The 18,304-nt window shown below is 43.5% G+C and overlaps 1 protein-coding gene across 1 annotated transcript in view; it reads left to right on the plus strand.

The window, feature by feature from the left end:
- The window catches only part of celsr2 (cadherin, EGF LAG seven-pass G-type receptor 2), a 37,381-nt gene that overhangs the window by 16,696 nt on the left and 2,381 nt on the right, over nucleotides 1-18,304 (plus strand). Inside the window, exons 6-24 of the mRNA XM_056758371.1 lie at nucleotides 7,423-7,580; nucleotides 7,656-7,819; nucleotides 7,899-8,024; nucleotides 8,131-8,294; nucleotides 8,387-8,560; nucleotides 8,659-8,739; nucleotides 8,843-9,017; nucleotides 10,361-10,502; nucleotides 10,630-10,750; nucleotides 10,824-11,007; nucleotides 11,089-11,190; nucleotides 11,273-11,367; nucleotides 11,459-11,671; nucleotides 11,745-11,928; nucleotides 12,055-12,373; nucleotides 12,448-12,615; nucleotides 12,704-12,833; nucleotides 17,471-17,671; nucleotides 17,762-17,936. Coding sequence (XP_056614349.1) covers nucleotides 7,423-7,580; nucleotides 7,656-7,819; nucleotides 7,899-8,024; nucleotides 8,131-8,294; nucleotides 8,387-8,560; nucleotides 8,659-8,739; nucleotides 8,843-9,017; nucleotides 10,361-10,502; nucleotides 10,630-10,750; nucleotides 10,824-11,007; nucleotides 11,089-11,190; nucleotides 11,273-11,367; nucleotides 11,459-11,671; nucleotides 11,745-11,928; nucleotides 12,055-12,373; nucleotides 12,448-12,615; nucleotides 12,704-12,833; nucleotides 17,471-17,671; nucleotides 17,762-17,936 — 3,076 coding nt within the window. The remainder of the gene's footprint in view (nucleotides 1-7,422; nucleotides 7,581-7,655; nucleotides 7,820-7,898; nucleotides 8,025-8,130; nucleotides 8,295-8,386; nucleotides 8,561-8,658; nucleotides 8,740-8,842; nucleotides 9,018-10,360; nucleotides 10,503-10,629; nucleotides 10,751-10,823; nucleotides 11,008-11,088; nucleotides 11,191-11,272; nucleotides 11,368-11,458; nucleotides 11,672-11,744; nucleotides 11,929-12,054; nucleotides 12,374-12,447; nucleotides 12,616-12,703; nucleotides 12,834-17,470; nucleotides 17,672-17,761; nucleotides 17,937-18,304) is intronic.

Here is an 18,304-nt window from a genome sequence, read left to right on the forward strand (position 1 = left end):
ATTGAATAAAAATTTTCAATCCTCATTTCAACAATGTTTTTTTTTTTTTTTTTTTTATAAACAAAAAAACCTCATAAATTTAACACCAGCTCATTTTCAGAATCCACTGAGCACAAAACATCATTCAAAGCCCAAGTTTCAACAAATCTGTCCATATTATTCATTAGTTTAAAATATGCAAACTCTGCCTTTATTCTAGTTGCTATAAGAGCCTTTAAGACCACCTCAGGGCCGACTTCACCCTCTCCTTTCAGTTTCTTTTTTCTTGTTAACCATATTGCCATTTTGGCTCCTCCAAACACAAAATTAATTAACGAGATTCTTTTCCTGTCTGATGCAACATATTTTGGTCCAAAAATGAAAAACTCATTATTAAACCCTACCCCGAAATCTCTGACCCACCCATCTAAAATCTGAAACAGTCCTCTTAACCTTAAACAATTTAAAAACAAATGATCTACTGACTCCTCAGTGCCACAAAAAGGACATTCTTTCCCTATAGTGGGGTCAATGTGTGCCACGTGCCTGTTTGTAGCTACCGCCCAGTGAACAACCCTCCATTGGAGATCCGCCGTGCGTTTCTCTATAGGAAGTTTGTATAGGGACCTCCAGCATCCTCTAGGGGACGAGTCTGGCCCGAACAAATCTGACCACTTTGTCTCCCTACAATCCTTGAGCACGTTATAATGGGACACTTTCACACAAATATTGTACATTGCCTTTTTTGAGACAGTCTCGAAACCTTCCAACACAGGAGTCCTGAAATGTAGAAGAGAACCTTCCTCTGGCTCCTCATCCACCGCTGCTAGGACTACCACTTGGGGAAAAAGACTCCCTCCATTCTGTTCAGGAACCTCATCTTCCTCTGGGTTTTGTCTGAAGACAGAAGGCAATGCAGAGACAGTTCCATCCATTATTCTCTTCATTACCCTTATGGACTTGATACCTGTCTTGTTGCACATCTCCTCTGGACTTTTCCAGTTTTCACCAGTCTTTAGGTCAACAATTCTTGTACACCCCGCTCTTGCCATTACATTCTGGATGCTTCTGGGCTCCAGTGCCGGTGCTGGTATCAGCGGGTTATTAAAAAGAGGTTCATTCTCTGTCCAGTGTCCGATATTTGAAAGCATCCTCTTGACCCTGAACGTTGAGGTCCATGCTCTTAAAACTGTCTTGTAGAAAGGGGAAACATTCCTCACGTCCATGTTTGCCAAGTTGATCAAAAACAATTGCACATCATACTTGAAAATGTTCATTTTCCTCAACACAGCACACGCTGTGTCAGCCCAGCTCGGCTCCGCATACAGCAATCTTTGTGCTGCTTGAAGTCGGAATGTCTTTATTCTGCTGTTGATGTCCATTAGGCCTTGTCCTCCCTCATGAACAGGTAGGAAAATTACAGCAGATTTTTTCCAATGCTGTCCATCCCAGAAAAAGTCAATTAGCTTTCTTTGTAACTCTTCCACTACACTCTCTGGGGGATCCAGAACACTCATTTTGTGCCATAAAGCAGATGCAGCCAGATTGTTCGTGACCAATACCCTGCCCCTATACGATAGCTGGGGCAGCACCCACGACCATCGAGACAACCGGTCACACATTTTCCCCACCATACCCTCCCAGTTTTTCTGCTTATATTGATCTGTTCCTAAAAATACTCCCAACATTTTCAAACCCTGTCTTCCCCATTTAACTCCTCCTGGAAGCACAGGAGGGGCTCTTCCCTGCCAATCTCCTAACAAATATCCTTCACTCTTCTCCCAATTTACTTTAGCTGATGAAGCCTTTTCGTAAATATTTAAAACATTTTCCAAATTCACTACATCCGTTTCACTTCTTATAAAAACAGTGATGTCATCAGCATAGGCCGAAAGAGTGATTGGCCTGTTTTCACAACCTTTAACTAGAAACCCTTGCAGTTTCTCCCTGAGTTTACATAGCATTGGTTCAATTGCTAGAGAGTACAGCTGTCCTGACAAAGGACATCCTTGTCTTATACCTCTCTGAACCAAGACTGGACAACTTAGCCCACCTCCAACCTTTAACATTGCAGAAGCTCCACTGTATAGCAGTTTGATCCAAGAGATAAAATTCTCACCAAAACCAAAAGCTTTAAGAGTTTCAAATAAATAAAAATGATCCACCTTATCAAAAGCCTTTTCCTGATCAATTGACAGAAAACCCACATCCTCATTACCCGCATTTGCCAAGCTCATTATATCACGCACAAGAAACAGATTATCCATTATTGTTCTTTTTGGCACACAATATGTCTGAAAATCATTAATAACATACTCTAAAAAATGTTTTAACCTATTTGCAAGACACTTAGCTAGAATCTTGTAGTCAGTACACAATAGAGCTACTGGTCTCCAATTCTTTAACAGTCCTAGGTCACCTTTTTTTGGTAGTAAAGATAGAACTGCTCTTCTACAACTAGTCGGCAGTTCATTTTTCCTGTGAGAAAATCTAAAAACATCAAGCATATCATCTTTTAAAAGAGTCCAGAATTGTTTGTAAAATTCAGGAGGTAGTCCATCTATGCCAGGGGACCGGCCATTAGAAAGTTTCTTGACCGCCTCTGATATTTCATCCAATTGGATATCGGCATCAAGCCATTGTCTCTGATCACCGGTGAGCTTTGGCAAATCCCTTAGTATATCGTCCATGCAGTTCATGTCACAGTCTCTTGCTTTGAATAAATCAGTATAAAAGTTACTTGCATGGTTTCTCATTTCTTTTGGATTAGTTGTTAAAGTTCCATCTGGTAGTTTCAAATGTAACATGAGTTTTCTTTCTCCTTCTTTCCGCTCCAAGTTGAAAAAAAAAGAGCTCGGAGCATCTATTTCTTGTATTGAGGAAAAACGGGCTCTTATCAAAGCACCTTTTGCTCTTTCATTAAACAGGGACGCCAAAGCAGTCTTTTTTTCTCTTAATGAATCCACTTCTTCTGAATTTTCTTCAATAATTCCTTCTTCGATTTCAGTTATCTCTCTCTCAAGTATTTTGATAGTGTCCTTTACAAGTCTGTTTGAGTGGGCTGTATAGTTCTGGCAAAAGATTCTTATTTGTGCTTTTCCAATCTCCCACCATTGCACTAAATCTTCATAGTCACTTTTTTGCTCTTGCCACTTAGACCAAAATAACCCAAACTTTTCACAAAATAAAGAGTCATGTAATAAATTAAAATTAAAATGCCAATAATAACTAGAACGCTGTGACTTTTTTAAACTCATTTCAATCATGCACAAATGATGATCCGTAAAACCATTTGGAAAAATATTAGCTTTTAAAACCCTATTAGAATTATTTTTACTTACGTAAAACCTATCCAACCTCGCAGCACTAATATAATCATGAGAGGCTTTAACCCATGTGTATTGTTTTATTGTTGGGTGTTTTTCCCTCCAAACATCAGATAAGTCATATTTCCTTATAATACTGTTTAATGAATCAGCAGACTGAGGATACGGTTCTTCACTATTTCGGTCTAGTGTAAAATCTAGGGTACAATTCCAATCCCCCCCAAGAACTATATATGCATTATTATCAAAATTTTCTAATTCACGAGATAGTTTTTTAAAAAATTCCACCCTTTCTGCTCCGTTATTTGGGGAGTAAACATTCATGAAAAGAAAAGGAAAACCCATTAACTCCACCTGAACAATCAAAATTCTGCCCTCATCTATTTCATAGGAAGAAAAATTAGTCATATTAAGCCTCTTTGAAAACAAAATTGCAACACCACCACTTAAATTAGAGCCATGACTTAAAAAGATCGTACCCTCCCACCACATTTTCCATTCTACTTCATTACCTAAATCGCTGTGGGTTTCTTGCAAAAAAATTATATCCATATGTTTGTTTTGAATCAATTCATGCAAAGCAGCTCTCTTACTATTATTCCTTCCTCCATTGATATTAATTGTCCCTATTTTTATGCTCTCCATGAAAAGAGAAAAAAAGGCAGAAAGACAAACAATCAGAAGGAAACAAGAGGAACAAAACACCCTTTGTGACCTAGCCATTACGTACATTTCTTTTTACTGCATTCTTTACTTTTTCCGTAATTTTGTCACAATTTTTCTCAATCTAAATCTTTTCCTTCGGCTCAATTCTTCGAATCCTACACTCTTCTGTATTTTAACTGTCGATCTCACGAATCTTTCAACATCAGGAAAAAAACTCTTGACATCAAAAGTCTTTCCAAAAGTTTCATCCAAGAAATCGTTAATTTCTTTCACTGTATATAACTGATCATCACCACACTGAGAAATGATGTCGGACATTTCTGAAAGACTATCGTCATCTCCCATCTCCTCCATTTCATCATCCTTATCATCAACTTCGCCAGCACCTGTATGATCATTCCTGTGTCCAGTTTCATCTTCACATTGAGAAACATTCACCTCAGTTTCCTCCACTCTCTCACCACAAATACCAAGATTATTTATTTCTTCACATCTTACATCCTGATTATTCTGCGTTTTGTTCCTTTCCAATGCATCTCCCTTTTCAGTTTCATCTAGACTCCTAACTGCACTATCCCTCTCACCATCATCCTCAGTTGACCCACTCGGTCCTGCTTTATCATTTGACCCACTCGGTCCAGCTTTTTCATTTGACCCACTCAGTCCAGCTTTGTCATTTGACCCACTCGGTCCAGTTTCTCCATTATTTTCAATATTCGTTTTACGAGGGCACACGTTTTTTTTGTGTCCTATTTCACCACATTCAAAACATTTTAAACTCCCGGTACTTGCATAAAGCATGTAGGACTTGCCTTCATGCATGACTCGAAAGGAAATGTCAAGAGCCGTTGAATCTAAAAACATAAACACTTGTCGTCTAAAAGACGTGACATGTTTCAGTGACTCGTTTTTACATCCTAGTGGAACTGTTTTAATTCCACTAGCTATTTTCAAAAACCCCAACAGTTCCTTTTCAATGTCATGATTTTGTATAAAAGGGGGACAATTCGAGATTGTTATACGGCTTGATTGAGACACCAGCGGAGAAATGACAACGTAAACGCCACTCACCCAAATGCCGCTCTCAACCAACCGACTGGTTAAGTTCCGTTCCTTCAGAAAGACCACAACGGCCTTATTCATCCGTGAAGCCGAAACAATGTTATCATATCCCACCTGTTCGCCTATTGCCACGAGCACTTCTTCTACTGAAACGCCGGCCTCAGGTATACACCTAACTCCATGGCGGAGTGAAAGTGAGGAGTCCTGCCCGCCGGCGTGGACCTCCATTCTCACACTCCGCCTCAAGGTAAAAAGAGAAAAGAAAGAGGCGCTAACAAACTAAAAAAAAACAAAAAAAAAACAAAAAAAATAAACAGTAAACAAAACCCCCACAAGGTTTTTAGACAAATACAATCGCTCTTCGATCTCACCCGTGAAAACTCACGCACCCCACGCTTCCGCCATGCGCACACACACAGACAGAGAGAGAGAGAGAGAGAGAGAGAGATTAGTTGTGTGTTGATGAACCGATGATGTAAATGTTTGTTGCAAACACTGAACACAACACACACACACATCTCATCAGCGTGTGGTGTTTGTGTGTGTAGGGCTGGAGTGGGCGTGGCTAATATTACACTTTGACCAACAGTAAGTGTGTCTCAGACTCTAGTGTGGCTCTGATTGGTCGATTCAAACCTTGTGATCATTGTGCTTTATCTTCAATAATTATATTTGTCAACTCTGTTTTTAACATGTGTATGAGGATATTTCAGTCACACATTTCAAATGAAGAAAGTCTGACAGTTATATTAAAAAAACTGTGTGTGTTAGCATGTGTGCGTTAGCGTTTATGTGTTAGTGTGTGTGTGTGTGTTAGCATGTGTGTGTGTGTGTTAGCGTTTATGTGTTAGTGTGTGTTAGCATGGGTGTGTGTGTGTGTTAGCGTTTATGTGTTAGTGTGTGTGTGTTAGCATGGGTGTGTGTGTGTTAGTGTTTATGTGTTAGTGTGTGTGTGTTAGCATGGGTGTGTGTGTGTGTTAGCGTTTATGTGTTAGTGTGTGTTAGCATGGGTGTGTGTGTGTTAGCGTTTATGTGTTAGCGTGTGTGTTAGCGTGGGTGTGTGTTAGCGTGATCGTGTGTGTCTGTTAGCATGGGTGTTTGTTTGCGTGGGTGTGTGTTGTGACCTCCTCAGAGGGGTCAGTCTGAAAAGGGTTGTGACCTTTCAATGGTGAGGTCATTCATTAACTAGAGGTCGTTATTGTGTCTGTGAGGGTCTGTTCATCTACACACACACACACACACACACACACACCTACCTGCTGTGACCTGATTCATCATCACAGATGTGTTCATGAATATGGACATTTTGGGCATAATGGGATCTCTCTCTCTCTCTCTCTCTCTCTCTCTCTCTCTCTCTCTCTCTCTGTCTCTCTCTCTGTCTCTCTCTCTCTCTGTCTCTCTCTGTCTCTCTCTCTGTCTCTCTCTCTCTCTGTCTCGCTCTCTCTCTCTCTCTCTCTGTATGTGTGTGTCTCTCTCTATCTCTCTCTCCCTCTCTCTCTCTCTCTCTCTCTCTCTCTGTCTCGCTCTCTCTCTCTCTCTCTCTGTATGTGTGTGTCTCTCTCTATCTCTCTCTTTCTCTCTCTCACTCTCTCTCTCTCTCTCTCCCTCTCTCTCTCTCTCTCTCTCTCTGTAGATTCAAGATTCAAGATTCAAAGGAGCTTTATTGGCATGATAAAAGAAAATGTACATTGCCAAAGCACAAGATTAAATATAAACATGCAGAAATACAGATTAAGATAAAAAATAAGATAGAATAAAATTAAAAGTCTATAAGTAAAAATCTATATATATATACATCTCAATATAAACAGAAAAACAGTTTTAATTAAAGTTCTCAATGAGGGTGATAGTGTCAGTTTGTGTGTGTTGTCCTGTCAGTGTTGTGTTGTGTTGTGCTGGTTGTTCTTTGGTCGTGGCAGGACTTGACATATCTTGCAGCAGGTTTGAGCTTCTTGACTTTTCTCCCAGTATGTATGAGATCTTGTCCTTTTGTTGAAACTGGTCAAAGTCTTTGTGTAAGTTTGTAAACTGGGGGAAGAATGTTTCTCTGATGTGTGTGTAGTTGGGACAGGAGAGGAGAAAGTGCAGCTCTGTTTCCACTTGATTGTGTGTGCAGTGTGGACACAGTCGCTCTTCTCTCGGTGTCCATGTGTGTCTGTGTCTGCCCGTCTCTACAGTGAGCTGGTGATCACTGAGTCTGTACATGCTCAACACTTTTCTTAGTTTAGGGTCTGATACGCTTGTGAGCTATTCTGACACTTTATATTCTCTTTTAGTGACAGATAGCAATCCAGTTTACTTTGCTGAGCTGTTGCTTCTGTCCAGTGTTTGACATATTTCTCTTTTTGTTTTTTTTTGTCTTTCTCTATGTCTCTCTCTCTCTCAGCCTGTCCTGAACCGCGCCGGTGTCCCGCAGGGTCCGTCCGATCAGAAGGTTGTCGTGGTTACAGTGGATCACTGTGACACGGCCGTCGCGCTGAGATTCGGTCATGCGATCGGAAATTACTCGTGTTCGGCACAGGGCAGCCAATCAGGATCCAAGAGGTGATGTCACGTGATGTCAGCAGGACTGATGCTATTTTGTCTGGTGATTCTGAGCCTTTGTTTTGTTTTGTTCAGGTCTCTGGATCTCACAGGGCCGCTGCTGCTGGGCGGCGTTCCCAAACTTCCCGAAGAGTTCCCGGTTCAGAACCGTCAGTTCGTCGGCTGCATGAAGGAGCTGCGCATCGACGACAGACACGTGGACATGGCAGGTTTCATCGCTAACAACGGCACACTGCCGGGTGAGATGATTGACAGCTGTCAGGAGGAATGTTTCCCATAATGCCGAGCGTGTAGACTCATGTGTGTATGTTGTGTCAGGCTGTACGCTCAGACGTCACGTGTGCGGTAATAACCCGTGTGTGAACGGAGGCTCGTGTGTTGATCTGTGGGGGTCCTTCACGTGTCGGTGCCCGCTGGGCTTCGGAGGACACAACTGTGAGAAAGGTACGAGACAACATGTGACCTGCGGAGGAGAACACTGGATCTGAAATCAACCATCATCATCATCATCATCATCTCTCTCTCTCTCTCTCTCTCTCTCTCTGTCCAGTGATGCCAAACCCCATGCGTTTCCATGGTAACAGTCTGTTGTCGTGGAGTAATCTTGCTGTCGTGGTAACGGTACCCTGGCATCTGGAGTTCATGTTCCGCACACGACAGATGACATCATCAATCCTGCACATCAGCTCTGAACAACACAACCTCACCATACAGGTACACACAAACAGATCTAGCGCTCCACCTGCTGGCTGTGTGTGTTATTACACCTCACATCATTTATAGTGTGTGTCTGTGTGATTTTGTAGTTGCGCGGGGGTCGTTTGTTGATGTCCGTCCAGCGCGGTGAAGACTCGAGCGTGTCTCGTGTTGATGATGTCACGGTGAATGACGGTCAGTGGCATCAGGTTCAGCTGGACCTCAGAGGAGCGGCGGAGGGTTCGGTCACAGCTGCTCTGACGCTGGATCACGGCCTGTATACGGTGAGACACACATGACATTTAACTGAGATCGATGACAGGTCTCATCCTGTGCTCATGATGTCTAATCCTGTGCTCATGATGTCTCATTCTGTGCTCAGGCCTCAATGCAGATGAACTCAAAGATTCAGGGGGAAAAAATAAAGACGATGAGTGTGGGTGGATTCACAGGATGTGTGCAGGTAATGCACACACACACACACACACACACAGGTGTTATTATATAGGCTGTGAGTTCTGTTTTACAGGTATAGTTTGTGTCATTTATTGTGTGCTGATCCTCAGGGTGTGCGTTTGGTTGAGTCGTCCTCCATTGCTGTATATCCCAGCATGCATCAGGCTCATGTTGTGAATGTTGAGTCAGGCTGCAGTCTTCCGAACCCCTGCGACTCCAACCCGTGTCCATCACACAGCAACTGCAGAGATCACTGGGACTCATATACATGCACCTGTCACACTGGTCAGTGTGTCTGCTTTGTGTCTGCTTTGTGTCTGCATTCGTGTGTCTGTGCATGTGTCTGCATGTGAGTGTGTGCGCCTGTGTCTGCATGTGAGTGTGTGCGTGCGTGTGTCTGTGTGCGTACGTCTGCGTGCATGTTTCTGTGTCTGCATGCGTGTGTCTGCGTCCGTCTGTCTCCATGTGTGTGTCTATGTCTGCAAGCATAAATCTGTTTGCATGTGTCTGCATGCGTGCGTCTGTGTGCATATGTCTCCATGGGTGTGTGCCTGTGACTGCATGTGTGTGTCTGCATGCATGTATCTGTTTGCATCTGTCTGCATGCACGTTCCTGCTTGCATGTGTCTGCTTGCGTGCGTGTGTCTGTCTGCCTGTGTCTGCATGCGTGTTCCTGCTTGCATGCGTCTGCATACTTGTGCCTGTGTCTGCATGGATGTGTCTTTGTGCGTGTGTCTGCTTTTGTGTGTCTCCGTGGGTGTGTGCTTATGTCTGCATGCATGTTCCTGTTTGCATGTGTCTGCTAGCGTGTTCCTTCTTGCATGTGTCTTCATACGTGTGCCTGTGTCTGCATGGATGTGTCTTTGTGCGGGTGTCTACTTTTGTGTGTCTCCATGGGTGTGTGCTTATGTCTGCATGTGTCTGCATGCATGTTCCTGCTTGCATGTGTCTGCATGCGTGTTCCTAATTGCATGCGTCTGCATACGTGTGCCTGTGTCTGCATGGATGTGTCTTTGTGGGTGTGGGCTTATGTCTGCATGCATTTTCCTGTTTGCATGTGTCTGCTAGCGTGTTCCTTCTTGCATGCGTCTGCATACGTGTGCCTGTGTCTGCATGGATGTGTCTTTGTGCGTGTGTCTACTTTTGTGTGTCTCAGTGGGTGTGTGCTTATGTCTGCATGCATGTTCCTGTTTGCATGTGTCTGCATGCACGTTCCTTCTTGCATGCGTCTGCATACGTGTGCCTGTGTCTGCATGGATGTGTCTTTGTGCGTGTGTCTACTTTTGTGTGTCTCAGTGGGTGTGTGCTTATGTCTGCATGCATGTTCCTGTTTGCATGTGTCTGCATGCACGTTCCTGCTTGCATGTGTCTGCATGCGTGTTCCTGCTTGCATGCGTGTTCCTGCTTGCATGCGTGTTCCTGCTTGCATGCGTCTGCATACGTGTGCCTGTGTCTGCATGGATGTGTCTTTGTGGGTGTGTGCTTATGTCTGCTTGCATGTTCATGGCTGCATGTGTCTGCATCCGTGTGCATGTGTCCGCATGTGTCTGTGTGTGTATGTCTACGTGCATGTGCTTTATGTATATATATATACGTAACATGTGCTGCTTCTGTCTGTTGATGAACAGGTTACTATGGCAACAACTGTACAGATGTCTGCGCTCTTAACCCTTGTGAGCACCAATCAGCTTGCAGCAGGAAGTCAAGCTCCACCCGTGGATACGTGTGTAACTGCCCAAGAAACTACTTTGGGCAATACTGCGAGAAAAAGTACACACATACATCTCTGTGACGTGTTTAAGTTTTTCACGCTGATGTGACGTGTCCGTGCTAACATGTGTGTGCGTAAGTGTAACATGCGTCTGCTAAATGACTAAATGTGTGTGTTGTGTGTCAGGACTGACGTGCCGTGTCCTCGCGGGTGGTGGGGGGAGAAGTCATGCGGTCCGTGTAACTGTGACACGTCTAAAGGCTTCGACTCTGACTGTAACAAGACGAGCGGAGCGTGTCGCTGCAAGGTAACGTGTGACAGTCATGTTGCCGCGGTAACTCTCACTTTGTGTTTGTGTCTAACCCTTTATGTGTGTGCAGGACAATCACTTTCGTCCGGTGGGCAGTGACACGTGTGTGTTGTGTGATTGTTATTCCGTGGGCTCGTTCTCTCGAGCGTGTGATGGTGTCAGCGGGTCGTGTCCGTGTAAGGCGGGGGTCATAGGTCGCCAGTGTGATCGCTGTGATAATCCGTTCGCTGAGGTGTCACCCAACGGCTGTGAAGGTCAGACTTTAACATGCACACATGTGATGATTGTTGTATGATTTAAGTGTGTTTTCTCACATGCGTGTGTGTGTGCTGCAGTGATATATGACAGTTGTCCTCAGTCTATTGAAGCGGGGATCTGGTGGCCCAGGACTAAATTTGGTTTGCCGGCGGCTGTCTCGTGTCCTAAAGGATCAGTGGGTATGAAGGAGCTGATGTGTGTAGTCTTGTGTATAATGTGACGGTGGGTTTGTGTGTATTTAACAGTGTGTGTGTTGTGTAGGTACAGCTGTGCGTCACTGTGATGAACACAAGGGCTGGATGACACCAAACCTCTTCAACTGCACATCTGTCAGCTTCAGTAAACTCAAAACACTGGTGAGAATCTGTGTGTGTGTGTGTGTGTGTGTGTGTGTGAGTGTGTGTGAGTGTGTGTGTGTGTTCATGTGAGTTCGTTGTGCTTTCACAGGCAGAGCGTGTGAGCGGTAACGCGTCCCTGATGAACTCGAGTCTGGTCCAGCAGACGGCCGCTGGTCTCTTCAGCTCCACACAGAACATCAGACAGCAGTTTTACGGCAGTGATGTGAAGATTGTGTATCAGCTGACACGCTCCATCCTGCAGCACGAGAGCGCACAACACGGCTTTAACCTCACCGCTACACAAGACGTCCTCTTCAACGAGGTACACACACACACCTGACACAAACACACACCCACAGGTCTGATGACTGACGTGTGATTGGTCAATTCTGCAGCACGTGATGCATGTGGGCAGTGCGGTGTTATCAGCAGACACACGCAGTCACTGGCAGCTCATTCAACAGACGGACGGAGGGACGGCGACACTGCTGAAACACTTCCAAGAGTACACAAACACACTCGCTCAGAACATGAGGAAGACCTACCTCAACCCCTTCACCATCATCACACCTAACATCGGTGAGAACACACACACACACAACACAACACAACACACAGTGACTTTTCTCTGTCTTTCAGTCAATGCTTGTAATATTGTGTATGATGACTCTTTTGTGTGTCTGTTGTGTGTGTGTGTGTGTGCAGTCATCTCTATCGACCGTCTGGAGAAGATGAATTTCGCCGGCGCCAAACTTCCTCGTTACGAGTCTCTGCGCGGGCCACGCCCACTGGACCTGGAGACAGCTGTCACTCTTCCTGACTCTGTCTTCAGCCCCGCCTCCGAGGGCAAAGGTCATCGGCACCACACTGAGCCAATCACAGAGTCCGTCAGAAACCAGACAGCTGGTCGTAAGAGACGTCACCCGACTGAGAGTGAGTCAGACGCCATCGCCAGTGTGATCATATTCAACAGTCTAGGTTCACTGCTGCCCGAGAGATACGACACAGACAAGAGGAGCCTCAGGTGAGACGCACAAGAGACACACACACAAACACACAACAACTCCCGTCACTCAAACACCTCCTCTCTGTGTGCAGGGTTCCCAAGCGTCCGGTCATCAACACACCTGTGGTCAGTATAACGCTTCATGATAATGAGGAGTTACTGCAGCACACGCTGGACAAACCAATCACAGTTCAGTTCCGTCTGATGACATCAGAGGAGCGCTCCAAACCCATCTGTGTCTTCTGGAACCACTCCATAGTGTGAGTACACAACAACAACATACACCTGTGTGGATCTATACATATGTGCACATCTACAGGCAGAGCGTGACTGTGTGTGTGTACGCAGGGGTCAGCAGGGTCAGGGCGGCTGGTCTTCTAAAGGTTGTGAGGTCGTGTTCAGGAACATCACACACATCAGCTGTCAGTGTTATCACATGACCAGCTTTGCTGTACTCATGGACATCTCACGCAGAGAGGTGACACACACACACATCAATACACACTCTCTCTCTCTCTCTCAATTCAATTTGATTTATAGCACAAAACACTTAACATGTCAAACTCAACACAGTGTTTGGTGTTTATAGAGCAAGTGAGATCCTTCTAGTGAATAATATCTCATATCAGCAGTCTCTGGTGGTTTGTTTAGGATATTCTAAGCGAAAGCTTATCTGAAGAGTGTGTGTTTAATCTAGATTTAAATGTGGATAGTGTGTCTGACCCTGGAATAGTGTCATGAAGGTTATTCCAGAGTTGAGGTGCTGTACGAGAAAGCTCCGCTCCCTTTGGATCATTTAGTTCTTCTAGGTGTCTAGAGTTTTGAGATCTTAGAGAGCGTTATGGGTTGTGATGTGATAGCTTAGTTCAGAATGTAGGGGTTAAACCGTTTATAAGTCATTAAAAGAACTAGTTAAGGGATGATCACATTGGGGTCATGTGATGGTCTCTTCTGGACCTCCTCAGAAGTCTGACAGCTGCATTCTGAACTAACTGTAGTAGAGCATTACAATAGTCTAGTGTTGTGATCACAAATGCATGAATAAGCTTTTCTGCGTCAACAACACATAGAATATTTTCTAATTTGGCAACATTTATAAAATGGAAGAAGGCTGTTTTTGTGATATTTCAGATGTGATGCCGTCTAATATTGAACGCCTGAATTTTTAACAGTATTTGTTGGAGTAACAGTGCAGCCTTCAATTTGCAGGAGATATTCTGTGTCTGTGTTTTTGGTGCGATAAGTAATATTTCTGTTTTGTTAGAGATTAAAAGAAGGAAATTACTAGTCATCCAATGTTTTATGTCCTCGATGCACTCTGCCAGTTTGGATAGCTTAAAGGAATCATCTGGTCTTAATGAGATATATAGCTGAGTATCATCTGCATAACAGTGGAAGCTAATTCCATGTTTTCTGATAATGTTGCCGAGGAGCAGCATGTATATGGAGAAAAGCAAGGGTCCTAAAACCGATCCCTGAGGTAATCCATAATTTACTTGAGTTGGATTTGACGATCCCCATTTAAATGGACATATCAGTCTCTCTCTCTCTCTCTCTCTCTCTCTCACTCTCTCCCTCTCTCTCTCTCTCTCTCTCTCTCTCACTCTCTCAAGATTCAAGATTCAAAGGAGCTTTATTGGCATGATAAAAGAAAATGTACATTGCCAAAGCACAAGATTAAATATAAACATGCAGAAATACAGATTAAGATAAAAAATAAAATAGAATAAAATAAAATTAAAAGTCTTGGGCATGTTTGGGGTTGTAGAGTTAGTTGTGAGATCAGTTGGATGAAGGGGTTTCTCTCTGGGCTCAGCTCTTGATGACTTAAGGCTTTGTGATGGTGTGTGTCTGTGTCGCTGTTCTTAAGGTGTGTGTAGAATTTTAAAGCTCTTTTTTGTATTTTAATGATTAGAGGATACAGTCCTAATTCTGCTCTGCAGGCGTTGTTTGGAGTTTTTCTCTGTACCCGTAGAATGTTTTTACACATTTCTGTTTGCAGAATCTCTATTGGGTGTTTGTCCCATCTGGTGAACTCTTGGTGGGCGAGAGGACCCCAAACCTCACTTCCATACAGCGCGATTGGTTCTATAATTGATTGTATTATTTTCAGCCAGATTACGGTTGGGATGTCAATTTTAATATTCTTTTTGATTGCGTAAAATGCTCTTCGTGCCTTGTCTCTCAGGTCATTCACAGCCTTGTTTAAGTTTCCGGTGTCACTAATGTTTATACCGAGATATGTGTAGTTCTTGGTGTGTTCTAGGGGCACGTTGTTTAGTTTGAAACGGTGATGTTGATTTTGGCTACTGGGCTTTTTTTGGAATATCATGACTCGAGTCTTCTTAAGGTTAACCGATAGGGCCCATGTTTGGCAGAAAGTGTGCAGGGTGTCCAGATGTTGCTGTAGACCCTCTTTTGTGGGTGACAGCAGCACCAGATCGTCTGCAAACAGGAGGCATTTCACTTCGGTGTCTTGTAAGGTCGGACCGGGTGCTGGTGACTGTTCTAGAGCTCCAGCTAATTCATTCATGTAAATGTTAAATAGTGTAGGACTTAGACTACAGCCCTGTCTCACTCCACGACTCTGGGAGAGAAAGTCTGTGTGCTTGTTGCCAATTTTAACTGCAAATGTGTTATTAGTGTACATTGATTTGATGATGTCGTAGGTTTTTCCTCCGATGCCGCATTGAATCAACTGAAGAAAAAGTCCCTCATGCCAGATTGAGTCAAAAGCTTTTTTGAAGTCAACAAAGCATGAGTAGAGCTTTCTTTTATTTTGGTTCGTTTCTTTGTCAATTAAGGTACGAAGAGTGTATATATGATCGGATGTGCGGTATTTGGGTTGGAAACCAATTTTGGCATTTTCTCAGGATGTTTTGGTTGTTTAGATATTGGAGAAGTCTGCTGTTAAGAATGTTACAGAGGAGTTTACCGAGGTTGCTGTTTACACATATTCAGCGGTAATTATTAGGGTCGAATTTGTCTCCACTTTTATGGATTGGAGTTATGAGACCTTGGTTCCAGATTGTGGGAAATATACCTGTACTCAAGATGATATTAAACAGTTTGAGGATGGCGAGTGTAAGTTTTTGGTCTGCGTGTTTAATCATCTCGTTTAGGATACCGTCGATACCACTTCTTTTTGGGATTTAAGTTTTGGTATATTTTGGTCTAGTTCAGCGAGTGTAATTGGATAGTCTAAAGGGTTTTGGTAATCTTTAATTGTTGACTCCAGAGTGCATAGTTTGTTGTGTAGGTTAGTTTGTTCATGGTTCTTGGTTATTTTACTAAAGAGGTTTGAGAAGTGCTTTATCCATACGTCTCCGTTCTGAATGGGAAGATCTTCATGGTGGGGTTTGTTAAGTGTGTTCCAATGTTCCCAGAAGCGATTTGTTTCTAGAGATTGTTCAATTGCTTTTATCTGGTTTTGTGTATCTTGTTTCTTTTTCTTCCTTAGTGTGTCCTTATATTGTTTAGCTTTTTCATGGTAGAGTTGGCGTGTGTTTACATTGTCAGCATCTCTGTGTTTCTGATTTGATAGAATTCTTACTTCTTTTCTAAGGTTTTTACACTCCTTATCAAACCATTTCTCATTTACAGGCTTTTTGTTTGGTTTTGTGTTAGTGGGTTTTAGGTTAGATAGCGTTGCAGATATTGTAAAAATTTGGCTAATCCTGTCTACTGCTAAATTTACACCTTCATTATTGTGTGGGAATGGGGTATCGAGGAATTTATTCAGTAGGTTTTGAATTTTTGGTTCACGAGTTTTGCTTTTGTATGTTTCTTCACAATTTTGTTTCCACCTGAAAGTTTGTTTTAGGGTATGGAGGTGAGTTTGTTTTGATGCCTCTGTGTTAGGTTTGGATCTATTGAGGTAGAGAGTGATTTTACTGTGATCTGACAATGGGGATGGTGGGCTGACTGTGAACGCTCTGAGGGAGTTAGGATTCAGATCTGTGATGAAATAGTCTACCGTACTGTTACCTAGTTTAGAACTATAGGTGTACCTGCCGTATGAATCTCCTCGTAGTCTACCATTGACCATGTACAGACCCAGTGTGCGACAAAGATGGAGAAGTCTTGATCCATTTTTGTTTGTTGTTTTGTCGTAGTTTAGTCTTTGTGTGTGAGTAGGTGTGGGAAGGGCATCTCCTCCTGGAATGTGTTTGTCTCCCTTGGAGTGAACTGAGTCTGATTCTTCACCTGTCCTGGCATTTAGGTCACCGCAGATCAGAACATTGCCCTGTGACTGGAAGTAGTTGATCTCCTCTTCCAGGATCGTGAAACTGTTCTCATTGAAGTAGGGTGACTCTGCTGGAGGGATGTAGGTTGCACACAGGAAGATATTCTTATCTGTTGAAGTGATGGTCTTGTTGATTTCTATCCATGTGTAAAACTGGCCAGTTTTAATCATTTTTATTGAGTTGGCGTATTCAGACTTTTACCAGATCAGCATTCCGCCTGAGTCTCTTCCCTGTGTGACGCCAGGCAGTTTGACGGATGGAATGATGAATTCTCTGTAGTTTGTAGGGCGACCAGTGGGTCCGTCTCCTCTACTCCATGTCTCCTGTAGGATGAGGATGTCTGAGTTTTTTGTTTCAGAGGTGATGTCTATGTTCAGTCCAAAAGCAGATGACCTCAGCCCTTGAATATTCCAACATGATATGGTAAATGCTTTGTTATCCATAAGGTATTTATTTATTTATTGCAGATTTTGTCTTGAGACAGTAGGTGTGAGCAGATCAGGTTCAGCATCTGATGGATATCTTTTAGCTCGGCTGTTGGAGCTTGTGCAGATGTCGGTGTGGAGTTTCTGCTCACTGTCTGGTCATAGCTTAGGCTGCTGGAGTTCTGTTGCATATGCCGGGTGGGGGGTAGGCAGCAGGGGTGGTGCTCTGCTCTGTTGGCTGTTGTTTTGGCAGGGAAGGGGTCCCAGTCTTTGGCTTTTTTTGAAGGTGCGGTGTGGTTCATCCATGGTCTGGGTAGGTGCTGCCTTGCTCTGTTGCTTCTAGGAGGGTTGTTGGTGTTGCGGTTTAGAGCAACATCTTTTAATTCTCTCTCTCTCTCTCACTCTCTCACTCATTCAGTCTCTTGTTGTGTTTGTGTGTTGAGAACGGAGAGATTCTGCCGGTGAAGTTGATCACATGGAGTTCTGTGGGAGTGATGTTGGGTTTTCTCTTCCTCACCATCATCATCCTCACGTGTGTGCGCACACTCAACAATAACAAGATCAACATCATCACCAACGGCTCCAGTGCGCTCTTCATCTCCAACCTCATCTTCATTCTTGGCATCAATCAGGCCGACAACACGGTAACACACACACACAACACACACACAATTCAATTCAATGTTACTTCTATAGTGCTTTTCACAACATTGCATCTGTGTGTGTTTGTGTAGTTTGTGTGTACACTGATAGCCATCCTGCTGCACTTCTTCTGGCTGTGTGTGTTCTCCTGGATGTTTCTGGAGGGTCTTCACGTCTATCGGATGATCAATGAACTCCGAGACATCAACTACGGCCCCATGAGATTCTATTATCTGATTGGCTGGGGCGTGCCGGCGTTCATCACAGGTACACACACACACACTAACACACACACACACACACACACACACACACACACATGAGCTGATCTTGATGATGATGTCATGATGATTATGATGCTGTGATGATGTCATGATGATGCTGATAATGATGTAATGATTATGGTGATGGTGATGCTGTGATGATGTCATGATGATGCTGATAGTGATGTAATGATGATGCTGATAATGATGTAATGATTATGGTGATGATGATGCTGTGATGATGTCATGATGATGCTGATAATGATGTAATGATTATGGGGATGATGATGATGATGATGATGGTGATGCTGTGATGATGTCATGATGATGCTGATAATGATGTAATGATGATGATGATGGTGATGCTGTGAT

This window comes from Triplophysa dalaica, chromosome 10, assembly GCF_015846415.1.
Source record: "Triplophysa dalaica isolate WHDGS20190420 chromosome 10, ASM1584641v1, whole genome shotgun sequence".
NCBI lineage: Eukaryota > Metazoa > Chordata > Actinopteri > Cypriniformes > Nemacheilidae > Triplophysa > Triplophysa dalaica.